Source organism: Diospyros lotus, chromosome 2 (genome assembly GCF_014633365.1).
Source record: "Diospyros lotus cultivar Yz01 chromosome 2, ASM1463336v1, whole genome shotgun sequence".
Taxonomy (NCBI): Eukaryota; Viridiplantae; Streptophyta; class Magnoliopsida; order Ericales; family Ebenaceae; genus Diospyros; species Diospyros lotus.
In genome coordinates this window covers 11,936,460-11,964,131 of record NC_068339.1, presented here as the reverse complement: position 1 = coordinate 11,964,131, position 27,672 = coordinate 11,936,460, and the positions used below count along the sequence as shown (strand labels likewise).

Sequence of the window (27,672 nt, the reverse complement as noted above, 5' to 3'; positions counted from 1 at the left end):
TTTTGAATAAAATTATTCTGTGAGTTTTACTCCAAATTTCTGGTGGATTCCAGTTTTCGTGTTCTTAAGGTTTTCGCTTGAAATTCTTTGTTTCGCGCTCCGTCACTTCTAGACTACTACTGTGTTATTTGTCCCTTCCCATTGTCGTTGAAGGTGATGGGCTAGACTGCTACTGCGTTATTTGTGTTTTTCAGTAGTCTTGACTTGATTGTTTAGTTGCTTTTGGTATTTCTATTGCGCCATTTGTTAGATTCTCTAGATTGCAGCCTGGATTTGGGTTTTGTCAAGCCGCTTGTCTAGGTTGCCCGTTTCAATGTTTTATCTAGTAAAAAGAAAAACTGAGTTTCAGATTGGAATACTCATGAATTGCTCCTCTTGCTTGAACTATTTCTTTCTTGAGATTAATTTCAACTCAGATCTTGCCCCTATTTTCCTCTGAATTAGTCAGCTGCATCTCCCAATCGTGTTAAAAGTGCCTTGTTCATTTCATAAGATTTTAACTTGCACCTAAATCAACTTTAGTTCAGCTTAGGCTTGCACGTCTAACCCAAGTCCTGGGTAAAAATGTATCACCAGCGGCTACCAGCCCATTGCAAAATGGCATGTTGGAAAACTGATTACAAAAAATGTTGCATGCAAATCAATAAAAGAATGATCATTATGTCCCCAAAGAATGAATCTCAAGAAATAAAAAATCCAACATAAAATAGTGAGCTGCTCACTCTTCACCTAGCACACTCTCTCAATCCAAACTTGAAGAACAGCTATAAACAGTATTGAATGTATATGTAGCACAAATATATAATCAATATATGTATCTTTCAGAAGCAGACACTTTTCTGGGTCTTGTATCGGTAGAAAACCTTCTTCTTCTTGCTGGATGGATTCCCAATTGTCAGCACAATTTTCCCAGGTTCATTGTTCCTGAAACTGTTGCGAACCGCTTCTTCATTGCAGTTCATCTTCTTCACCTTCTGAACAATGATGGTGTAAGAGCCCTCATCGCTGGGGACAAATTCCTCCTTGTAGGTCACTTCCCAGCCCAAAACTGTGAGATCCCAGATGAATTTGCTTCCAACCTGTACAGAAACCACATCAAAGGTCAAGTTTTTGTCAAGCATTAAAAAGCCATCTTTACTTGCATAGTAAACAGAGAAACAAAGTGTTTGGTACCTCTGCTGTGGGTATTTCAATGGTGTCTTTTGATCCGCCCTTGATGACAAGTTCCGTGGCTTTGCCATCTTCCAGTGAGAACTCAAAGTCGTTGTCCCTTTTGAGGCCACCATATTTGATGAGAATTTCCTCCACTGGGATGTACCTGTTGAAGTTTTGATCAAGTTTCACGTGTCTTGTTAGGTGACTCTAATACCACTTGATAAGATCTCATTACACATACATCACACAGAAAATAAGAGAGAACACAAAAATTAGAATGGTTTGGTCTCAAGTGCTCTACGTTCCTACAATGAAAAATCCACTCAATCAATATATCTCTTGCTAATTGACTTAGATATGAAGATTCAGGAATGGCACATTAAGAGGAGTTTTACTTGAGCAGGGTCTCGGTGACCTTCCCGGGGCGAGCAACCACAAATTTGCTCTTGGTTCTTTGCGTTATGAAAGGAGATAACAGGGCATTGAAGGCGTAGTACCAGAAAGGGACATTGATGAATATCTACACAACGAAGAAATTTAACTCAGACCCACCAAATTTTTCAACAAAAGCTTCACAGAATCATATCTACCATAGCTGCCAAAAATGAAGTGGGAAAGTGGAAATGCCTTACATTTCTTGCCACAAATTCAGGGTAGTTGTCCTGGAGAAGCCCAACAGCTTGCTTTGTGGCTGCCCTCAGCTCCTTCTTCGATGGGCCCGGCGCGTTCTTGAGATCATTGATCTGAAGCAACGAATTTATACCACCGGGCTTGAAATCAAGCTTCTGGATACCCTTCTCCATCAACTGGAACCTCCATCTCAAGAACAGCTCGCGCTTCTCCTGGCTCCCGAATACCTTCTGGTAGAGCTCCTCACTACCTAGTGCCCCAAAAATGTTGTAACAGATGGGGTGGCCTTCGCGATCAATGCCGCTCATATAGCCAACTGGGGCCAGATCAGCGCCCAAATCCTCATCCAAGATTGAATCAGCCTTGAAGTCCTTCCTCCATTGAAGTGTTTTCTCGAGCATCTGGTATGCATCATTCACCTTGAAGTCCCTAGCCCTCAAAAACTTCAGGAGAAGCACATCTAAACGCTCGGAACCCTTGCTAGGCAAAAGGGGTATTCCCCAAAGCGAAACATCCTTGTCAACTTCACCACTTTCGAGGCCTTTTACAGATTCAACAGCTTCTTCTTCTTCACTTTCTTGGGCTGGTTTCTCCTGTTCTTCTTCATCCTTTTCCTTCACAGGGTTGTCCTCTTCTTTTGCCGTCTCTTCTGGCACAGTTTTCTCCTTCTCTTGGTGCTGCTCTTTCTTGAAGAGATTGTCTCCGATAATGGCCTCTTCGAGCTTGGATTTGAGCTCGTTCAGGGCCTTCTTCTCATGCTCTTTCAGATCAGAGAGAAAGTTGCTCTCCTCCTTGAAGGAAGAACTCTTCTCGACTGCCCTCGCCTTCGATTCTTCCACCTTTAAATCCTCCATTGCGTGTGGTTGCTCCGAGTCAACAACTTCGGCCACCTGGGTTTCCTCGGCTTTAACCTCCACAGTCATCTTGACTTGAATGCAACTGAAGAATGAAAGAGATCACTGAATTTGGGTACAAGAAAATGTCAGAGAATCAAAGTTCAGAAGGAAAATGGGAGGAGAAAATGAAATATAACAAGCCAGAACAACCGACCTTAATTTCAATGCGTGGGTGGTTTGGTGAGCTGAGCAACGGCCATATATTCTGGGGAGACTCACAAGGGGCCCACATAACGGTAACATGTTTGGTCTGGAAGCCAGCGCATGCTGAGGAGAGCCGTTGGGATTCTTTTTCCCGAAGGTCGTGCTAGCCTGGAAGCCAGCAAAATGTGGAGTGGCAGAATCTTTTTTTGATGACAGAACTATCTGAAGTAGCTGTAATTAGACGCGCGTGTCAAAACCTTATTGGATGAGCTCAAATTAGAAACTGTAACCAGGACACGACTATATTGCTTGTTTACTCGAAAATATTGAACCATCATACCAATCATATTGTTTTATAATTTTGTGAATATGATATAATATAATTCAATTAAAAACAATTTACTAAATATGTTGTGTTTATAATTAACACTCTCTTAACTTAAAAAAGTATACAATACCCCTTCTTATAGTGAGAGACAATTACCTATTTTATAAAATTAATGTGATAATTAAAGAAACAAAGACAAATGAAGCAGTCAATACACCAAAGAACAATGGAACAATGGAGGTGGGGAAGCATGTTGTCTATACACACATATATATATATTCATTTAGAATTTTGGACGGTTGTGATTGAAGCAAAATCATCTTACCTAGAGATGAAAAATAATATATTTTTACAGATTTTTAATATAAATAATATCATATTTCTACTTCTAATCTAATTCACTTTTACGGATTTTTTAGTACATTTATATGATTTTTGTAGGTATATCATTTATTTTATAAAACATAAAATCAAATTTAAAAGATACAAAATTTTCTTCTGAACAACTAAGTTTACATTTCTTCATTACAAAATATGAACAGAGAAGACCATTTTATTACAGCGACCTATCTAAATGTTAAGTGCTTAACCATTCTTAATACCTTCACAAGAATCTCCTTCTGATAATAATAATAATAATAATAATAATAATAATAATAATAATAAATAAGGCTCAACACAGTTGAAAATTGTAACTTCAAACTGGCAATATGATGATTTGAAAGTGTGCCAACTGCTAAATTACCACTTTGAATGATAAGAAATTTTGCTAAGATAGTGCAAAAAATTGACCCCTAAACGTATATGTGGATTAGGGTTGGCAAAATGATTTGTGGGGACTTGTTTTATTTTTGTTTTGGTTGAGCGGAATCAAACTTTTTACCCAGAGTTGAAATAAGTTTAAAGAATCCCTAATTATTTTTTAATCTAGATGAGGTGGCCCTCTTTGAAGCATGGAATGGTTCAGAGACTCCATTTTGGGTATTTTCGAATCGTTTCTTGTTTCGAAAACAGTAAAAATGGCCTAAAACATTTTTTAGACTGTTTCTATAATTTGCAAAACATTCTGGGCCATTTCACAAATTATATAAAATGGCCAAAAACAGGTTTTTGGCAACCCAATATCACAAATTCAAAAATTCCCTTTCTTTTTATAGTATTCTTCTTTTTCTTTCAATACTTTGTTTTCGAATCCCAAAGTTTCCTCTTTCGATAGTCAAAGCTTGTTGCTCTTGATGGTCTCTCATCGTCGTTGTTCCCTCGCTTCCAGTAGTCATCTCTTCTTGCTGCTATCTAACCATTCCCTTACCGAAGATCACCATTCCTTGTTGCCAGTCGTTCCTTTTCTCGGTTGCCACCATTTTATCATTTGAATTCTCTCTTTTTCTCTCTAATTTTCTTTACAACAATATCTCTAGAACACTTTTGGATTCACGAATTTTATAAAATTCGACCGCCCAATCTTCAATCCGACCACATTTTCACTATGAAAGTGGTCTAGATCTACGAGGGTGTAAGTCTTTCAGTTTTATTAACTACTTTTGCAACAAGATCCATTAATATATATGTACATAGGCGCATTTGGCAGAAAAATTTAACCTAGATCTACTACAATTTGACATTTGAATCTTGCTAGATTTTGGATATGTTGGTTGTTGAGAGTAAGAGTGTTGGGTGCCTTTGATCATCGAAAACCATTAGCTGCAGTGGCCCATGGCGATTGACAGTGCGCTTTCTATTTTTGCTAAAAACTTAAAAGTCAAACCTACAAAAATTCAATTGTTAAATTTGACTCATTTTTGTGTATGTTACTCCCTTAACTTGATGTTTCTAATAGTTGACTCTAATTATAAATATTGTTGATTATTTAAATACATTGTGAACTTTATATTTATATTTATTTGAATGCATTATATATGAAACTTATATTTATTATTTATATTTGTTTGTATTATGTTTAAACTATTTTTTATATTAAAAATTATATTTACAAAAAAAACTCTTATACATTTTTTTTAATTTACCCCTTGTTTTTATTTTCTAATTATTTAAAAAAATATGAAATGTTTCTTATTTCCTTTTCCATGTAACCTAGGTGGCTCTATTAGGTGGCCCTATCCCACTTTGTCTTGTCCCAATGAGCGAGCTCTCTCTCTCTCTCTCTCTCTCTCTCTCTCTCTCTCTCTCTCTATATATATATATATATATGGATTAATATATAAATACATTATCTATTCTAATAAATGTAAAAAAAATATATAAAAATATAAATAAATATTATCTATCTACATATATTATATATACAAACATATATGTGAATATATATTATATTCTTTATTAATTAAGTAAACAAGTTATTTTAAAATTATGAAACATTGCTAATAAGGTGAATTTTAAAATATTTTATTTTATTTTACTTTAAAATAAAAAATTATACTAATATGATTTTAAATGCATTTTTTTATTTATACATGTATATTTGAGATATACCCCTAATCTAAATTATTTTAAAAACTATTCACATATATAACATGATATTTTAATTTTTTTTAATAGATAAGACATCAAATTTAAAGTGCTTTAATCTTGCACTACACCCTCTTGGGGTGAAAACCCTTGTCGACGAGGTATTGGGGGGATTTGGGGTTGGGGTCGGGGATGGGGATGGGGATGGGCATGGGCCGACCCCATCATTAATGTGGATGGGATCAGTTATAGGGAGAGAGAAATGAGATTTTTTTGTTTTTTGTTTTTTTTTTAGCTGGCTACGTCCATTGTCCACATTTGATGCTTCAATAGGAGACCAAGGAGGAAAAAGAAAAACAATTGGAGAGGAGGTTAATTTCACTCTCCTGAATTTGCACGATATGCAGCTAGCAATTTTAAAGGGTGGTCAATAGATGCACGTAGATTAGAAAAATCACATTGTCTATAATTTCAAGATCAAACTAATAAGTAATAGGAAAATTCTATTTAGAACCTAAAAATTTACTCTTCAAAATCCACGTTCCATCAAAATTTTCAATAATTTTAATATACCTCTTTTACCTCCACAACCCACAGCCAACTCTCTCCTCCGATCACCTCTCATTATCTGCCATCACCTTATATCTCTTATTGCCGGTCATCATCTATATAAATATATATATACACACTCACACACACTTATATATATATATATATACACACAGCATAGCCGCAGCCATGGCAACTACGGCCATGCAACCCAACACATACACATACACTCACACATCTATATAAATATATATATACACACTCACACACACTTATATATATATACACACACACAAGTTCCATGGCTGCGGCCATGGAAACCCTCGCACCTCGCGGTGCGGGGAATTAAGCCTTCCTTGACTGCTAGCAGTCGGGGAAGACTGGTTTTATTTTTTTTATTTTAATTAAATTTGTTTTATTATAATAAAATAAAATAAAAAAATAAAAATTAATATAAATAAATAAATTCTAAATATCTATATTTTAAGGAATTATAAATTAACTAATTTTAAATTTTAAATCATTGTAATTAAGTGTTGAATTTTTAATACTTAAAAAAATTTAAAATTAGTCAATTTATTTTATTGAATTACTTAAAAATACACATATCTAAAAATCCTATCATCATTTGAAATAATTTTTTTAATATATATATATATCTTTACCTAATTCAATAAGATAAATTTAAAAATCCTATCATCATTTAAAATAATTTTTTTAAATATATGTATCTTTATCTAATTCAATAAGATAAATTAATTAATTTAAAAAAAACAATAAGATAAATTAATTAATTTTAAATTTTTTTAAGTATAAAAAATTCAACACCTAATTACAATGATTTAAAATTAATTAATTTATAATTACTTAAAATACAGATATTTAGAATTTATTTATTTATATTAATTTTTATTTTTTATTTTATTTTATTATAATAAAATAAATTTAATTAAAATAAAAAAAAATAAAACCAACCTTTCCCGATTGCTAGCAGTCGAGGAAGGTTTAATTCCCCGCACCATGAGGTGCGGGGGTTTCCATGGCCGTGACCATGGAACTTGTGTGTGTGTGTGTATATATATATATATATATATATAAAAGTGTGTGAGAGTGTGTGTATATATATATTTATATAGGTGTGTGAGTGTATATGTGTGTGTGTGCTGGATTGCATGGCTACGGCTACCATGGCTGTGGCCATGCTGTGTGTGTATATATATATATATATATAAGTGTGTGTGAGTGTGTATATATATATTTATATAGGTGTGTGAGTGTATATGTGTGTGTGTGCTGGGTTGCATGGTCGTGACCATGCTGTGTGTGTATATATATATATAAGTATGTATGAGTGTGTATATATATATTTATATAGGTGACGGCCGGCAATAAGAGATGCAAGATGATGGCCGATAATGAGAGGTGATCGGAGTAGAGGGTTGGTTGTGAGTTGTGGGGGTAAAAGAGGTATATTAAAATTATTGAAAATTTTGATGAGACGTGAGTTTTGAAGAGTAAATTTTTGGATTCTGAATAGAATTTCTCTAAGTAATAATAAGATGAAAGACTACCCTACCCTTCATCTTTTTGAACCCTTAATTTCCTTGAAAGAACTGGTATACATGAGATCATGAAGCTACGTCTACTTATTTATATTCTACTCATCAAGCATACGACCATGGTACGTACTTCCTAGCGAAGAGACGCAACAGAATTTTCTTCTGCATAGATATTCCAGGTTTCACATCTGTATCGATATCTTCATTATTCTTTATCCCACTAGCAGCGTAGAGCTCCCAGTTGAAGCAGCATATAAGATGAGCAAGTGGAAGCTCCACAGTCACAACTCCCAGATGAATACCTGGGCAACTTCTTCGACCAGCGCCGAATGGAATTAGTTCAAAATCTTGTCCTTTGAAATCAATAAAATTGTCAAGAAACCTCTCAGGCAAAAACTTTTTAGGGTCCTCCCAAGATTTGGTGTCAGGGCCCATTTCCGAATATACCCACTAGTATAGGACATCTAAAAGAGAGTCCTTTCAAAATGGATTATAGAAGCAAACATAACCAAAGACTTCATATAATAAACAAGCTCATTTCCAATATGAGCGATAACCATTTTTACAACATTTCTTAAGGCTTTTGAAGCCATACACTTATCAAAATAAACAAAGACGCCATTAATCATACAAAGATAAATAACTTTCGACACCGACATTCCACACAAATCTCAAAATCTTTAGGTCGAGAGAAATCTCTGTACACATCTGCAATCAACTTCATGCCCCACTAAATTCTCATTCTGCTATAGATTTTTCCTTACCTAGAATGACAATAAGCAAACAAGTGAGCCACAAGGCTCAGCAAGCATAAATACAACAAAGGAGATAAGATATATGGATCCTTGAAAGCATACACAAAATAAGAGTCAATGGGAGACTTCTACCCGACATTTAGCACAAAGCTTTGGATCATGCCTTCATCATTATTAATACCTCAATAATTGGTATCTTCTTACTTAGCAACAAAGCACACATGCAACTCACATAGTAATATTTGCACAATTTAAGTGCTGGCATAAAACCCATTTATTTCCATATGTGACTCATAGCACAAAAAACCACCAACTTATGCTCATGCAATTTTATATAATGATAGAAAAATACATGCACCACATTGGCCCTCTAGGCCTCCATATTCATGATAAGAATCCATACATATATATATATATATATCAAATCCATTAGCCACCACAGTGGCAGGAGCATCACCTGCAGGGTTTATGGCCACCTCACCCGCGCCATGCCCTCATTGGGATATCCCGTCTCACACTTACGGAACTTAGCAGCTGCGCAAAAATAATATTAAGAGGCACTAAGATAATGATAGTCATGCATCACACAAGATAAGAAAGTGCTGCGGACATGCTAACCAAAAGCATAACAAAACAACTTCCCAAAACATGATCGTTATGGGTAATATAGAATTAGGAAAGCCTTAAACCACTAAAATAATAACCAAAATATATCATATTATATATCAAATTAAATCCCTTGAAGTCTAGTTTATGACTCTTCAAACGGATCGCAATTCCGAGTTATACATTAAAAGTTATGGCCGAAAAAGCGAAGCATGAGTAGTAGTCAAAGCTGCGGCTGAGTCGACTCGACTTTACCCGAGTTGACTCGCCCAAAATCGAGTCGACTCGGTCCGAGTCGACTTGACCTCCTGGATGAGTCGACTTGGTCGAAAACGCACAAAAAGGGCCAAAAATCCACCAAAAACACTCAAAATGCTCACTAAACACCCCAAAACCATTCCAAAACAACCCATGGCTAATCTCCTAACCCCCAAGTTGCCATTCCATGAAAGAAATATGGGGAAGAACAAGCCCCATGGAGACCCAACAAAAAGACCCATTGACCTCTTTGAAGGAAACTCACATTTAAGAACAGATGAAAGCCAATCATTTAACTCAATCTTTTCAAACGCCATTTGAGGATATGAATATACATAACTTGGAAACTTGCATCAAAATAGAAGAAATGGAGATGAATGCTTGCCTTAAAATGGAGAGACCAAGAAGATGATGAAGACCCTTCAGTTGAGTTTGCTTCCCAACCAACAATGGAAGAAGAAGAGAAGAAAAAGATGAAGAAGATGATGGAGAAGAACTGCCGAGAAAGCCAAGAGAAGAGAGAAGAAGAAGAAGGAAAATTGTAAAAGAAGCAAGAGGGTATGGACACCCTCTCGCCAGCCATCCAAAAACCCACCAAATCCTTATTTTCTTTCTTTTTTTGCCCCCTTACACCACACACACACACATCACTTTATGAAGCCCCTTATAGACTTTTAGCTTTTATTTCCATTTTCCTTATTCCTTTTCTTTTAACCACCAATTTACTCACACAATTAACACACATATATATGTGTATGCAAAGGCCCACTTACAAATGGCCCAAGCCTACTCAAGAGCCCATCCATGCTAGGTCCATAAAATCTTTCAATCCATCACTTTCTTTGGGCTACAAACCCTTGGTTCAAGCCTACTACATAACCACCACACAACACTTTAACAAGCCCTTTTTTGGATTTTGTTAATTTAATTTTCTTTTTTTTTCCTTTCCAATTTCTTTATTCACTTCATTATGCAATTTACAACATTGCCCTTGCCTTTTTCTCTCACCACATACAAAAGATATGCCCTCTTTAGACATTTGCTTCTTATTTCATTTCCTTTCTCTTTTACTTTAATCAAACATTTTACACACAAAATTATATATAATAAAATTCATTATCAATACCCACTTGCTACATGGACCAAGCCCATCTAAATAAAATAGCCTAATTCATACTTGGTCCATTGGATTAACATAGAAAATATTTAACTTATATTAGGCCCAAAGGCCTCAACTCATTTATCATCAAATTTCAAATCCACTTTTATTGGACCTCTCCATTCTTGGCCCACATCCATTAAAGTTAAATTTATCAAGCTTCCACTTTTATTGGGCCTTTTAACCCTTTGCCCAAAACCCATTGCACAATACACATAACTCATATCTTAAATATTCGCCTACACACTATTTCATTTATTTTCATTTTCTCAAAAATAATACTCTCAATAATTACCTCTTTATCAACACCAAAAATATTTATACATTTTCCCCCCACATCTATTTAATTCATATTTACCCAAATTTAGCATTTCACTAATGGGCTCATGGATCACCATGCTTCAAATGCTCAGTTCGACCACTAATATTCTTATAAAATAATTTCATCATTAAATTCGCATAGCGTTTGAAATAAAATATCAATAATACATAGACTCATTAATGAGACGTTACATCTGGGATCTCTACCAATGGCCCAAGCATTCACGTAAACTACAGTTTTCGGATGAACTTTGTAGCCGGCAATAGTGCATGGTTCAATTGTTTCATGTGGAAGTAACAACGGAACTGGAGGGTGCAATCTCAATGTTTCTTTCACCACTGCTTTTAGATAAGGAAGATTTTGCAGATCAGTTTCATGTATAACTCCTTCATCTCCGGCAATGTTTCTTACTTCCTCTTGAATTCTCTTCATGGCCTCTGGATGTTTTACTAGCCGTGTCATTGCCCAGATTAGGGAGATTGCATTTGTGTGCGTACCAGCGGTAAAGATATCCTGATCCAGCAATTACCAAAATATAATATGTTATGAGATGGGATCAAAAATAAATTATGATCAAATCATCAATCACAAATATAAATATAGAATTTTAAGTAAAAAAAAATTTAAATCGAATAAAATTATAAGCAAAAAGACTAAAATATCACTAAGTAAATAATTATTAGTACAAAAGTGATATTGCTATATAAATTTCATGACATTGGGTACCTATTTATAGAGATAAAATTATCTATAGATGTATATAAAAAATTATATTTTGATCAAAAAATATTCATGAAAATATTCCTCCAAATAAAATAAATTTTAATTAAAATCAAATTTCACAACATACTAATCAAAATTAAATTTAAAGTCATAATTATAGTTAAATTAAGAAATTTAATTACTTAATAAAAATTTTAAGTAATAATTATCACAATAATATATACAAGGATTTTGATGCAACCAGCATAAAAGACAGAAGGGGGGGGGGGGGGGGGGGGGGGGGGGGGAAGTAGACCAACCACAAGCATTGCTTTGATGTGATCCATTGAGAGGTCGATTGCAGACAACCCATCGTTGTTTAGCTGAAGTAAGACATCAATGATATCCTTTGTTCCAATCTTACGACTCTTCTAGTCGAGGTGCTCATCAATTACTTCTTGGAAGAATCCGTCCAATGCTCGGAAAGTTCTCTCCAATCGAAATGATCGTCCAGTGAGTTTATCAACCCAACTCATACAAGGAAAATAGTCCGCGAAGAAGAAGCCTCCTGTCAAATTTTGGACTTCATCGAGAACTTCATGAAACCTACTTCTCCCACAACCCCCGTCATCATAGCTCTTTCCAAGAGCAATTTTGCAAATAACCGAGTTTGTGAAAGAAATGAACATCTCACTCAAATTTATGGGTTTTGATTCGGACGTAAACTTATGAATCTTTCTCATCATTTTTGAAACCTCATCTTCTCGAATGGAACGAAAGGATTGAACCCTTTTGGAACTGAAGGTGTGAAGGATGCAAATCTTTCTCATTTCTCTCCAGTTGTCACTGTAAGGCGAAAGGCCAATATCTAAGCCGTTCTAAGATAGCTTCCGGAAGCTAACCATGGGGGGCCTGCCGGCAAACGCAGCATCATGTGTTTTCAAGATCTCTTTGGCCATTTTTGCTGAGGAAACGACAAGAACAGGTAGAGAGCCGAGTTGCATAGACATGAGGGCGCCATATGTCTTGGGGAGTTCCCATAGATGGCGAAAGAGAATCGATTTGTTAAGCTGGTGTATATTTCCAATTAAGGGTAGCTGTGGAGGACCTGGTGGAACATGAATTCCTCCATTTTTCTTCCCTTTTCGGAGGAGGAGAAAAAGAATAATGGTGATCATAGATAAAAGGAGAAGAAACTCCATCGTTTTGTTGGCTCTCACTTTGAAGACTTGGAACCAGCAGGCTAAGGTATATCTATCTATGCATAGGGTTATGGAGAAGGACTTTTACAGATTGGTTTACAAGGGGGAGAAATTGAACATTTTGCCCTTTTGTAAAGTCTCTCTCCCCTCCCAAAATCCGTAGGACGACTAACATCTCTCTACAATATCTCTCTCTCTCTTTTACTCTCTCAAGAACAGCTCTGTAAATCACTGAACAACACCGTCATAAAATTCATTAATATTTTGAGCAATTTTAATTTCCAAATTACATTGTTCGAATCCTTAAATCTCCTTTTAAGGGGATACTTATGTATGCATAAATATACAATAAATTAACTTATTCCTAAATTTTGAAGACACCAAATTTGATAAACAAATTCCTAATAAGTAAAAAGATCAAGAAAAAGAAATGGACAACAAACAATGAGCTATTTTCTTTTTTTGTTGAAAAAAATAATATTGAAGAATATTGTAATATCCTGCATCGAGTGATAGAAAAGACCAAAACAACTTATTTTGATGTGCTTATGCGAACTTTCCAGTAGGTCACCCATCTTTGAACTTCCCCATCTTAAACATGCTTAATCCGGGAGTTATTTGCCTACATTCAGTTCAAAAGGTATCTAGTTGGTGTTTTTTCATTTCTTACACTATTCTCGATATATACTAATTTCTCTAAGCTCTCGAGGTATTACATTCTCCCCCCTTTAAGCACATGATGTAATACCCTAAGTTATTACGAATAAAATTAATACTATACTTAGTTATACTTTTATTTAGATGATGCTTATATGATATATTTAATTAGCTTAATATGATATATAATTAAGTTATTAAAGTGTGCTTATTATATAAGTATGTCAATATGTAAAATATAAATAAATATATATGTAAATGAAAATAATATGATTTAAGATTACTATGATTTATGACAAAAATTATATATAAGTATAAGTATATATAAGTATATATGCATGTATGTATGTATGTATGTCGTGTGTATATATGGTATATATATGTATATATATATATAAAAAAAATCCGAAAAATCCAGAATTTGCAGAGCAGCGCTCATGGCCGCCTGCAAATTGATTTTTCAGGGCAAGGGAGGGGTTTTTAATGACGAAGTGACCTAGGTATGGCCTCTAGGACGTGTGGCCGACGGTGGGGAAGCGAGGCACGTCGAAATTGGGCTATAAATAGCCAAGTCGTGCAAGCCCCATGCATCCGAAAATTTTAATTCATAGATCAGCCGATTGGGAGAGAATTTGAGAGATTTGAGTGTGGGGTTTTGATTTTCAAGTCGTGGGCATCATTTCTGGTCATTTTGGTGGCCAATGGAGCAAAGAGGCGAATCAAGCTTCGCCGGAAAACACACAGCTCGCCGGAGCCAAGGCTTCGACAGACAAATCGAGGTATGTTCGGTCATTTTTTTCAAAAATTTGATGCTATATTTGGGTTCGGGAGGTCGAAATGAAGGGGAATGGAAGCTTCGTTTGAAGCTTTGAAGCCTAGAGGGGCCGTCGGCGACCAAAGGGCTGCTGGAGAAGAAACCAGCACGGACGTGTGGACTGCACGCGCCCACGAGTAGGAAGACCACGCGCCCGTCAGTAAAAAAAAAAAAAAGAGTGTAAATAAAAGAAATAAAATTTTGAAATTTTTTTATTAAATCCGAAATATTGTTTATGATTTATTTAGTGTAGAATTTTCTTGAAATGCTAAATTTATTAATTAATTAAGTAGATTTTTCTATTATGGAAATAAAGAAAAAATAGGATTTTAATTCAAAAAATTTCAAGAAAATTTTAGAGTGTTAGAAGTATTATTTAAGAAATATTAGTGAAAATAAATTGAATAAAATGAAAGATTAGATAATTATTATGTAATAATTATATATTTAGCTATTAGGAAATAAGGGGAAAATAGGAATTTAAGTTGGAAAATTCCATGAAAATTGCAGAATACTAGAAATATGGTTTGAGGAATATTAGTAAAGAGAACTTAGATTTTTGAAAGTTTAGATAATTTTTTATGCAATTTTTAAGAAAATAGGATTTAGAAATAAAAGAAAAAAATGGCAGAAATTATGAATGATATTCTAAAAAAATAAGTTTAATATTTTTAGGAAATTCTCAAGGACGAGAAGATTAAGAAATAGCCGCTGACACGATTTTCGAGATCGCCACGCCTTTCGAGACAATTTAGTTGTAAGTTTACCGCTTAAACTTAGTACAGTCATAAAATTTGTGAATGCTTTATCATATTGGCATGCAATGATATGAAATCATCACGTAGAGTGCATCAATGACATGATTATGAAATGTATCATTACACATTGATACTGTTGATCACACGCATATGAGGCCGTAGGGAGTACGAACTGGCACCGCTGCCTTATCAAGGGTGCACCCATACACCTCGGCTTTGAAAGAGATGGCCGCTAAAATGATAGGTAGCATGAGGGGTGCAGTTGACACCTACGATGAAAGACATTGCATACACTCGTGACATTGCATTTGGTACCCTTATTTAGATGGTTCATCATCTAACCTGGGTTCGCCCCTGAAACATTCAACGTTCCAGTCGGGACTTATAGTGATGATACCAAGGTTGGAGATGTGTAGAGACATGAGACATCAGGAAACAAAGAAATGTGCCATGATATTAAAATAGATTAAGCATTATGTACATTTGTTGTATTTTAGTAACTTATGTAATAATTTTGTAATAAATGCTATATCCAGTTATACATGTATGTTTTGTTATGAGTAGGTTTGATTCAGCTTCCGCTTTGTATTGATCTCTAGTGTAAACATCTCGTCTAACACTAGATAAGGTCTTAGGAAATTTCAGAAATAATTTTAAAAAAAAAAATGATCCAAATTTCTTAAGGCATAACACGCCCGAGAAGGCGGGTTGTTACACATGACGTTCTCATTATGCGACCTTAATTAGAACTGGTCCCAGATCTTCTTCCCTTAAGGGCTGCCATCCTAAATGTTAGACCCCCACCCAGGTCCCTAAAAAATCAGAGTAGGTGCCCTATTAAAATAGAGACAACCTGATCAAGAAGAACCTGTCATGCATGCTACTGATAAATACCAAGAAAAAACTAATAGAGAAAACTTGTCATCCCGACATATAAAACAAAACCTCAATCTACTACACAACAACTGATCTCTAAGCTTACATAACCCAGGCATGCATAACATACACTACAAGAAAAACGTAATTTAGAGACAGAAAAATCCGTCGCTAAAAATGGCGTCGCTAAATTTCAGCGACGGAAATTTCCGTCTCTAATTAAAAAAATAATAATTTTTTTAAAAAATTAAATATTATTTTAGCGACGAAAAAAGTTTCATCGCTGAATAGCGATGGAAAACTTTCCGTCACTAATAACAATAAAAATTAGAATATTAAAAAAATTAAAAAAAATCATAATTAACGATGGAAACAGTTCCATCGCTGATTAGCGACAGAACTGTTTCCGTCGCTAACTTAAATTTCAAAAAAATTATAGCCCGCTCTGGAAAGTCGCGCACGCTGCCTTGCAGTGCCATGTGGCGCCGCCTTGTGCCGCCACGTGGCGCCCTAGGATAATTTCTCAGTGCAGGTCATCCGTGCGCGCGCGCGCGCACGAACCGTCCGAGCTACGAGCTTTCTTATCCTGTACACTGTATATATTAACTATATACTATACTTACCTGTCAGCCAATTTAATTTTATTTTAAATTAAGTTTATAAATTTTAAATCTTTTAAATTCATAAATTAATACTTAAAAAAATAAATATTGTAAATTTTAACTCAACTAATATACCACTTAAATATTGTAATTAATTTATCTCTTAAATATTTAAGTTTTATTTGATTAAAAATTAGTTTAATACATATTTTTTATTATAAATTTTACAATATCATATCAATTTACATATTTTTGGTTTGTAAATAAAATACATAAAATATGCATTTAATAAATTTTAATATTTATTTAATCTTTGTTTAATACATAATTAATAATTTTTAATTTTTTAATTTTTTTTAATTTGTAACTAGTGGCTAAATTTTTTAATTATTAATTTAATTTTTTGAATTATTTAGCAATTTTATATTTAATTTAAATTTAAGTTTTTATTATTTATTTAATTTTTTATTAATTAGCGACGGAATATCCCGTCGCTAAATATATTTAATTTAATTAAATAAAAAAAATTTAGCGACGGGATTAGTTTCGTCTTAGGGTATTACATTCTCCTCCTCTTAAGCACATGACATCCTCGTCATATGACCTTACAAATGATTTCAAATCTTCTTCTTTTTAGGGGTTGTCATCCTAGAAACCTACCAGAAGCCGCTCCTTATATAGGCCCTCGATCCCCGTCGCCACTCACCCCCTTCATCGAGCCGCTTTTACTAAGGGTCGGCTCTAATACCACCTGTAACATTCCGCATTGAGCAATAGGAAGGACTGAAACAACTTACCATGATGGGTTTACGCGAACTTTCCAGGGGTTATCCATTCTTGAGCTTCTCCAGCTCAAGTACGCTTAACTTAGGAGTTCTTTGCCTACATTTAGTCCAAAAGGTATCCAACTAGTGTTTTTTTTCCTTTTTTACACTATCCTTGATATATACTAACTTCTTTTGGGGTATTACAAACATGGAACTATTTTCAATCTGGAAATTTGAAGAACAATGTAAAAATAATATTGATTGCAATACAAGACTTATCCATAAGCAATGATCAGAGGGAGGTAGATATGAATCGTCAAGCAACAACGGCCTTGTGGTGTCGATCGAAAAAGGGCATCGGTGGCCACTTGAGGTAAATCCATAGAGAGATGGAGAGGGAGAGGTCGGTGACAGAGATGACTAGTGGTTTTGCAGTGGCAATGCCTTCACGGGGAGCTTGGAGGCGGTGGCTATGGCGATATTGGGAGAAGAATAGTGGCGCTACGACTCGCGATCGAGAAAGGGGTCTCAAGAAAGCTAGAGACAGAAGGTGAAGGAAGCAACTCATAGAATAGAGCCTGAAGCACACGACCAGTTGTGTTGTCGTTGTAGGCTACAGGACCAACGAAGATGGGAGTAGTCGAGGGAGGCAGATCAGCTGGAATGATGGCATTGATCCAATAGTGTGTCGGCTTGTCCTACTTTCTTTGTGATTGATGAGAATGGTAGCTTCGTCAGTGGTTGCGAGAAATTTCTAGTGAAATTGTAGGTGGGTAAAGCAAAGAAGAGGGGGGCTTGGTTGATTTCCATTTAGATTCAATTTGTCGCGATAAATTGCTTCACTTTATAAAACCAAAATATCGCTAATTTATTGCGATATTTCACATCTATAAACTAATCTGTAAACTCCCATCTATACAAATAGCATAACTCATATGCATATGCGTCCATGCAGGCATGCTTCTTTTCCATGCTAATCACTACAAAAAAACTAGCATTTAGCGGCGGTTTTGCTAAATCAGCCGTCACGGAGCATTTAACGGCGGTTTTGACCAACCACTGGAATAACCGCCGCAAATCATATTTTTTGCGGCGGTTTTAAACCATCGCAAAATTAGTGATTTAGCGGCAGTTTATAAAATATATAGCGGCGATTTTTCAACTGCCGTGAAAATTATAAAAAATTAAATTTTTTAATTTTAAAGGCGGTTTTTCATTCCCCTCAAAAATTAAAAAACAAAATTAAAAATTTTAATTTCTCCTACCTGCCCACGCCCCCACCCGCTTGGACCCGTCCACCCGCTCGCACCCACTCGCTTGGACCTGCCCACCCGCTTGCGCCCACTCGCTTGGACCCGCCTTCGCCCGCGCAGCCACGTGGCTGCATGTCCCCGCGCCACGTGGCGAGCCCTTCCACAGTTTTGAACCCGTGACCTCCACTATGCACATGTATGCGTGTTACTGTCTAATCTGCCAAGCCCCCTTGTTATATAACCACATATATAAATTATATACCAAAACAACCACTACTTTCTAGAATTATATTTTATATTTTTTAATATAAATTAAAAAAATTAATTAATTTATTATTTTTTAAAAGAGTAAAGGAATAAATTAAAATAAATTAATTGAATTAAATTAACTAAATTAATTGATTAAAAATAAAAAAAATTATATATTTTTTAAAATTTTGTTAAATTTATTTTAATTTTAATTTTTTAAATTAAATTTTTAATTAACTAGTGATGAACCCGTGTGATATATGGGAGAGTTTAATTTAAAAATAAAAAAATAAATTTATTATTTTAAATAATTTCAACAGAATTGATAATTATAATTTTTTTTAATCTTTAATCATGTTGAAAAAATTTAAGTTTACTTAATTATTCACTATTCAATATGCTAATGGAGAACAATTTTAAGTTTACTTAGTTTTGGGGGAAAATTTCTTTTTTCAGGACTATCCTACTTTTATATATATAAAGATGCAAATTACAAAATGTAAACTATTAATGTAACAAGTACTAAATGCAAATCATTAATACAAGTTTTGAGGGAAAATTTTATTACTACTTATTATTACAAAGCAATTAAAAATTTTAAATTATTAATATAAATTACAAAATGTAAATTATTAATACAATAAGTATTAATTACAAATCATTAATTAATACAAGTTTTGGGAGGAATTTTCTTTTTTCAAGACTATCCTACTTTTATATATAAAGATGTAAATTACAAAATATAAATTATTAATGCAACAAGTACTAAATGCAAATCATTAATGCAAGTTTTGGGGAAAATTTTTATTATTACTTATTATTTCAAATCAATTGAAAAATTTAAATTATTAATGCGAATTACAAAATATAAATTATTAATACAATAAATATTAATTACAAATCATTAATGCAAGTTTTGAGGGGAAATTTCTTTTTTCAAGACTATCCTACTTTTATATATATAAAGATGTAAATTACAAAATGTAAATTATTAATACAATAAGTACTAAATGTAAATTATTAATGCAAGTTTTGGGAGAAAATTTTATTACTACTTATTATTTCAAAGCAATTAAAAATTTTAAATTATTAATGCGAATTATAAAATGTAAATTATTAATACAATAAATATTAATTACAAATCATTAATGCAAGTTTTGGGGGAAAATTTCTTTTTTCAAGACTATCATACTTTTATATATATAAAGATGCAAATTACAAAATATAAATTATTAATGCAATAAGTACTAAATGCAAATCATTAATGCAAGTTTTGGGGGAAAATTTTATTACTACTTATTACTTCAAAGCAATTGAAAATTTTAAATTATTAATGCAAATTATAAAATGTAAATTATTAATACAATAAGTATTAACTGTAAATCATTAATTAATGCAAGTTTTGGGAGAAAATTTCTTTTTTCAAAACTATCCTACTTTATATATGTAAAGATTTTGCAATTAATTTAAATTAAAATTTTAATTTCTTTTTAAGATTTTATATTTCTTTTTATTAATTTAATTCAATTTACTTTTAATTTTAAATTATTTAATTATTTTTAAATTTAGCGGCGGTTAAAAACCATTGCTAAATTAAAATTTTTAATGAATTTTGCGACGGTTTTAAAAACTGCCGCAAATGTTAATTTAATTTTAATTATAATTTTTTTTTAATTTAGCGACGATTTTGAATTAAATTTTTTAATTAATTTTACGGCTGTTTTTAAAAATCGCCGCAAATGTTAATTTAATTTTAATTATAAATTATTTAATTTTTTTAATTTAGCAACGATTTTGAAAAACCGTTGCTAAATTAATTTTTTTAATAAATTTTGCAGCGGTTTTCAAAAACCGCCACAAATGTTAATTTAATTTTAGTTTTAAATTATTTAATTATTTTTTTAATTTAGAAAACCCGCCGCTAAATTAAAGTTTTTAATGAATTTTGCGACAGTTTTCAAAAACCAGCGCAAATATTAATTTAATTTTAATTTTAAATTATTTAATTATTTTTTTAATTTAGCGACCGTCGCTAAATTAAATTTTTCATGAATTTTGCAGCGATTTTTCAAAACCGTCGCAAATTTATTTTAATTTTAATTTTGATTTATTTAATTATTTTTTAATTTAGCGACGGTTTCTCAAAAATCGCTACTAAATTTAATTTTATTTTTAATTATTTTCTAAAGTTAGCGACGATTTTTTGAAAACCGCCGTAAAATTGAATGTTTTAATGAATTTTGCGACGATTTTTCAAAATCACCGCAAAAAGTTAAAAAAATCGCCACTAAAATAGTATTAACCGCCGCAAAATTCCATTTTTTGCGACGATTTTAAGAAGTACCGCAAAAAAATTGCTGCTAAAAATCAATTTTTTTGTAGTGAATATTGCTTCCTAGTCAATATTGTTGGCCATTTGTCGATGGAGAATGCTACAATTGCACAATTGTTTAAATAATTGATTTGACAACTCTGCTTCAATTACAATTTTATCCTCCGTTTCAATTACAAATCTACCCCCAATTTGTTACCTACTTCCTTATACTCTCTCTCTTCTTATTCTCGTTCTCGCCGTCATTGTAGTTGTCCCCAACGCAATCGCGCGCTTCCGTCGTCGTTTTCCATCGACGTAATCGCCTCCATTGTCGTTGAAGCTGCTTTTCGCCTCTGCCGTTTCAACCTTCGCCAACGCCTCCATCTCATCTCTTTCTCTCTCATTCCCCCTCACTCTCTCTCTTTCTTCTCGTTCTCAGTGTTGTTCGCCTCCGACACAACCATCGCTACATGCCACCATTCGCTGTTGACGCCTTCATCTCCTTCTCTCTCTCTCTCTTCTTGTTCTCACCATCGTTCTCCTCTCCTATAATTGTTCACGGCTGTTTGCCACCATTGAATAGTAAGAAAGATGTATGTTTATTTTTTATATTTATTTTTTATTATATTGCACTTAATATTTTTAAAGTTTTGACAAAAACATACTCATTTTTAACCTATCATAAATCATAAAAACACTTAACAGATTGTATGAATTGATTATTTTGCTTATAATTTTTAAAAATTTAAACTAACATATATATAAATATATAATATACTTACTGAAAGTATATTTATATATAATTTCGGGTTAGATATATATATATTTTTAAACAAAAGTATATACTAATAGTTTGATACAACTTTATATATAATTTTTGACTTTTTATTTCAAGTAATATAAATAAATAATAACATAAAAATATATAATTATTTATATATAAGATAATTATAAAATGCATAAAATTTTATATTTTGTATGGATGATAAAAGGAAGAAATATAATTATATTATGATGAGTGTAAGAAAATTACAAAATTACAAAATAATTTTTTAAAAATAGCGAGTCAAACTATGCTCTTAAAAGTTTTAACATGTTACAAGTTAAAATTTTTAAAAGTTATAAAATGAGTTTAATTTAATTTAGATAATTTTGTATAATATGTTTGTAGTTTATAGTTGTATTAAAAAAACATATTTATGTATATTTATATATGTAAATCTTTTGTGTAATATATATACTTAATTTCTGTATATTTATATTTAGATAGAATATACATTTTCAGTAAATGACAGCACACGACGGGGAGCAGCAATTAGAGAGGAGAAACTGGGGGCAAGAATGAGAATACCCACATAGAGAGAGAGATAGAGAGAGAGAGAGGAGATGGAGGCGTCAGCGGCTGCTGGAATGAGAAGAGAGAGAGATAGATAAAAAGATGGAGACGTCGACGACGATTTGAACAACGACCATATGCGTTGATGGAGGCCGCTCAACACCAATGAAAGATGACTGCATCAGAGGTGAACAACACCAAGAATGAGAAGAGAGAGAGGGGGGAGGAGAGAGAGAGAAAGAAAGAGAAAGAGAAAGAGAGAGGAGATAGAGGTGTCGGTGATGGCTGGAACGACAAAGGCGAATAACGGCTTCAACGACAACGAAGACGATTGTGTTGATGGCGAATGATGGCGGAAGCGGCTACAATGGTGGTGGTGAGAACAACGATGAGAACAAAAACACAAAGAGGGAGAAAGAGAGAGATAGTATGAGAAAGCAGGTGATAAAGTAGGTAGTAAATGAGGGGGTAGATTTGTAATTGAAATAGATGATAAATTGTAATTGAAGCAGAGTTGTCAAATCAATTATCTAAAGAATTGTGCAAGTCGTATTTTCCATGGACATAATTGGCGGATATTAAGAAACTAGAGCTTTCATCAATATAAATTTTTAAACTCAATGCACATATTATAATTTAGCATATATTAACACCTCATAGATTAGTGAATTCTCTCTTTTTGAAAGATTGAATGTTCAAAAAAAAAAAATCATATTTTTTTCTATTATTTCAATTTCTAATTATTAAACAACTTTAATTATTGTATATATGTAACGTTCTGAAATTTTGGAGATGATTAATGATTATTAATTCTTGTATTTGAAAACATTATGAAATATTTGAGAATTTTAAAAAAAATATTTGTTTATGTTGTTTTGAGGAAATGAGAATTAGAATAATTAATTTAATTGGGAGTATTTATGAAAATAATAAAGTAAATTAATTTTGTGGATTTCTGAAAATTTGGGGTATGAGTGAAATAAGCAAAAATTGGAGTTTGGGGTGTGTGTGAATTTCAGGAATTTTGGGGGTGTTGGTGCAAATTCGAAAAGAGGGCTGAGGGTCTTGTTAAAATCAATTTGGCACACAATATGGTTTAAGGTGAGCACTGGTGCAGACGATCGCGCACGAGGGTGGCAAGGCGAGGGACGCGGGTTCGAGGCCGAAGGGCTGTAAGCGTGCATGAGGAAAATTGCTGGGATTTTTCCAGTGCAAGGAGCCCCCAAAACGACGCCGTTTCGGGGAGAAGGGGTGCCGCGCGGCAGGCGTAGGACGCGCCACGTGATGCATCCTCAGCCGCTCCCTCTCGCCTTGGCCGCCAAGCTTCACTGCTTGGTGTATTTGAGGCAATTTTTTGCCAAATTTTGGCCATTTTAAGGCTAATTTTGTTCGTTCTTGAAGCAGGAGGCAGAGGAGAAAATGAGAGAAAGAAGAGGGAGTGCGGCCGCAACGAAGGAAATTAAGAGATGAGGGAAAATTAAGGAATTTTAGAAGTTATTTTGTGTCTAAAATATTCCGGTACGTGGGTAAAATTGTTATAAGCGCTGTATATTTAACTTATGGGTTTTTCACAATTAGATTATGTGGATTATGCGGTTAGAATTAATTAATTTAAGTTATGATTGTATTAATTGGTAGAAAACGTTTTACTTCGCAGTAAGAGCTCCATAAAGGCAAGAATCGGCTAAGTAAAGGCAAGGTCCTAAACCTCTCCTCGTATCCTTTATTTCCTGTGAGAATTTTCATAGTTTAAATTCTCCCTTAATAATAATTCTCATAATAATAATTTGCGTGGAAACCACCCTAGGACTTATATTTTATTAATGTGTTTATTATTAATGGAATGAGTTAAGCAGTGACGTCTTGGTGTCTTTCATTAAGTCCGTCACGAGGCCTTGTATCGCTCCGCTTTCCTTGAGAATGATGTTGAACTCGTTGGGACTAAATTATTAGAAAGTGGCTATGGTCAAGATTATGGGGTTATGTTGATAATTTATTATGAATGTGGAGATGGTTTCCTGTGTATGAGAAGAGATGAGAACGTGAATGACATGATGGTGTCTATCTTGTCATAGATAAAGTGTGCGAAATGATAAGCTTAAGTGACTAAGTTTAATGTCGTCTATCTGGGTCTAAGGATATGGGATACAAAGTCACTGATTGTCGACCGTGGGTCGTGGCAGTTGATGGCTGGATGTATGGGCACCAATCATCGGCTGTTACGATAAGTGTTAGACGGGCCAGAATGGCTGGTACTGCTAGATTCCCACCTTGCCTTGTGCATAATATGATGTGTGTGTTGCAAGGGATTGGGTTACATCTATTTGAGGGACATGCTTTGTGTGTGTGATGGGATGCGTGAGTAGTTACATGACTCGGTTGGTCTAAGAGCCAACTTGGGTATTCTAGGTGAGCCAGTGCATTTAGAGCATATCGCATATGTGAATTACTATGTGGGCATAGTATGGCCTGATACTTGATTTATGGGGGCTTTGTCATCACGTTTATGCTGTAAAAGCCATTGCATTTTCTATTTGTTGCATTACATGGTGAGAATGTGCGATTTTAAATGATGAGTATAGGTGATGGGTGGCGCTCACCACGGAGCGTATGCCTTGGAAGTGGACCATAATAAGACCCTGGGGTGAGACCCACGGCAACAGTAAAACCTTGGGGGTGATACCCACGGCAACAGATTATGTTGTGAGTGACAGGAATGGACGTGTAAGGGAAATGGCATTATAACCTATAATAAGCTGTTAACAGGTTTGTATGTTGGACTTGCGCGCCAATGTGTGTTTGATGTGGGCCCCAATGACCATTTATGTGGAGTTTACCATATATTTATGCATCTAGGGATAAGGCATGTATTGGACATGGCATGGTATGACGTTGTATTGACATGAATTGCATGAGGTGTTATGAGAAGAGTAATGTCTTTAATCTACAACCTTTTTTTTTATGAGCTTACTGAGTCTTGTGACTCACATTTGCTTTCCATCATTCCAGGCAAGAGTATCATGAGATCACAGGCGCGTTCGACAAAGTTGGGTCCAGATCGTCGAGTCATGATAGCAAGTGCAGAGTCCTCCTGAAACTAGGTCCTAGGTATCATTGTGCTTGTGTTAGAATAATGTTTTATAATTTTGAGATGGATATATATTATGTAAGCCAGGTGGTCTCACAGTATGAATGTTTATGCAAGAATGTTTATGAGATGCTATGTGATTAAAAAGGTATGGTTTTAATAAGGGTGGTGTCTGAGTTTTTAGTTTGTGTTATTGTTCTAAATCACTCAAGTAATGACCCTCTCACGAATTCTCTATATTAGCGTTGGCTCCGGGAGACGGGCCGTTACAATATAGGCATTTTTATAAAATTTTAGTTGGGCAACATTATCCCATATTATTCAAACACAAATATATCATGATGGCTAATTTAAATTATTACGTCAGTCATTCCACTTTCTTCAATTATGCACATACATTTGTCGACTTCTATTCCCTGATTTGTTGATCAGTTCATCAACTCCATTAGACTCACTGTGTTGGGAACAAAGGCCTGCCTTCAAATTTTAAAACTTGGAATTGTCGACAATTTTTGTCATATTTAAGGAGTATTTGACAAGTAATTAAAGAACACTTGTTACTGTTATAATTAATACCCTCTACCTACTTGATTTGCATGTCTTAATTATTATAATATGTATAATTTATTAACGTGATATATTGTTGGTATAGTATGCACACAAGGCCAGACATAGCCATTTATTCAAGGTAAAATTAGTTGCTTTTGTCAGAGTTGTACCCCAAGTGATAAGAGTTAGTGTTGATAAACCCAAAATCTCAAGTTCAAATCTCGTAAATCTACATTCATTCATTATGCTATCCCATAACACCATGAGTCATTTGCTGTTTTGAAATTAAAACCCAAACATTTGGAATCATGCGTTATGGTTGGTAAGTTAATTAAGGAGCAGTTTGGCTGAGTTAAAAATTATTTTAATTTTAAATTGTCCTAAAAGTAAAAAAAATAAAAACCTGGAAAGAACGTATGAAGAAATTTTTTGTTTATATATAATCTCTTTGTCTAATTATTATATCTTGTTTTCTAATTAAAGAAATCTCTTTGAGCATAAAAGAAAGAAAAGAATCATATAAAAACAAAGGTAATACTAGACTTTAATTACATATATATAACTAGGAGAAGATTGGGGGTGTTACGTATGAATAATTAAAAAATGGACTTGTTTTGTTGTTGTGTTGTATTAGTATTTTAAAATAAATAATGGATTTTATTTTGGATCAATAATTGAAACACGACATCGAAGAGTTCAATCTGAATTTGCCCACATAAGACGTATGGATGTTATCCAGAGATGGCCTTCGAGTTGAGTGGGGTCTGTGAATACGGGTCAATGCCAACTACCAAACATCGCCTTCAAAGGCATTATTGTAATTATGGACCATTGAGCTTGACATTAAACATGGCCAGGCACGCGGCCGCCTAACGCCCCCAATAGTAAGAAGGCCCCAAAGTTAAAAAGTCATAACTTATATATGTATATTTTATTTTTTTAATAATAAATATTTTATTAAAAATTAAAATACAATATATATATAATCTAAACCTTGAGTCTTCCCTCCCAGTTCCTCATTCTTGTTTTTAAACGTTGTCGGTCAAATCAGTCTTCAGCTTGAGGCTTTTAAGTTGTTGTGTGTTTGTTCATCTCCCTCACTTCCTCCTCCCCCTTTTCTCTCTCTCTCTCTCTCTCATGTAGAGCTCACTTCAAGCTTCATTATTGCTTGCTTTGCTTCAGCATCTATTAGAGTGTTGTGTTAATTAGTATTACACCGTTAATCTATTATTATTGTGCTATGTATTGAGTTTATTGACAGTACTGTTCAATGTTTGTGTTTGTCGTTCGACATCAACAGTCACTTTTTCGGTGAATTAGTGTTTCTAGGTGAGTTTTAACTCCTCTCTCACTCTTTCTTCTGTTGCAAGTCAAGGTCACACATCGCAAATTGCCTCCCTCGTTTCAGCCTTCAAATTTCAACAACAATCGTCTCTTCGGAATCGGTACACACTTTGATTTCTTTTTAGTTTAACTTTTGTTTTTGGGTGTATTATTTTTTAGGCTTTTTAAGTGTTGTGGTATGAGTGTTTTTTATTAAAGTGTACGTTTTTCGGTGTTCTTTTGTTTCTAGGTGTGTTCTTTTATGTTTTTAGCTTTAATTTGTTTGAAATTGAGTCCAATCCATGATTTAAGTTTAATTTTACAAAGATTATGTCTATTATGATTTAAAACTAAG

The 27,672-nt window shown here is 33.9% G+C and overlaps 2 protein-coding genes and 1 long non-coding RNA gene across 3 annotated transcripts; 1 reads left to right on the top strand and 2 right to left on the bottom strand.

Annotated features, from left to right (window-relative positions):
* Positions 1 to 600: 600 nt before the first annotated feature.
* Positions 601 to 2,993, bottom strand: LOC127793943 (patellin-4-like). The gene is made up of 5 exons (XM_052324762.1): positions 2,836 to 2,993; positions 1,788 to 2,744; positions 1,551 to 1,675; positions 1,174 to 1,318; positions 601 to 1,079 (listed from the first exon to the last, which is right to left on the bottom strand). Exons 2-5 carry the CDS (start codon positions 2,706 to 2,708, stop codon positions 822 to 824), a joined length of 1,449 nt encoding a protein of 482 aa, XP_052180722.1. The 5' UTR covers positions 2,709 to 2,744; positions 2,836 to 2,993; the 3' UTR covers positions 601 to 821.
* A 4,839-nt stretch (positions 2,994 to 7,832) lies between these two features.
* On the bottom strand, positions 7,833 to 12,755 carry LOC127794638 (6,7,8-trihydroxycoumarin synthase-like). Its single transcript, XM_052325887.1, has 3 exons — positions 12,414 to 12,755; positions 11,025 to 11,340; positions 7,833 to 8,149 (listed from the first exon to the last, which is right to left on the bottom strand). Exons 1-3 carry the CDS (start codon positions 12,729 to 12,731, stop codon positions 7,833 to 7,835), a joined length of 951 nt encoding a protein of 316 aa, XP_052181847.1. The 5' UTR covers positions 12,732 to 12,755.
* Positions 12,756 to 23,744: 10,989 nt separating this feature from the next.
* On the top strand, positions 23,745 to 25,700 carry LOC127796018 (uncharacterized). The gene is made up of 3 exons (XR_008021906.1): positions 23,745 to 23,875; positions 24,015 to 24,056; positions 25,372 to 25,700. It is a non-coding gene; the product is annotated as an uncharacterized LOC127796018 (long non-coding RNA).
* Positions 25,701 to 27,672: the final 1,972 nt, after the last annotated feature.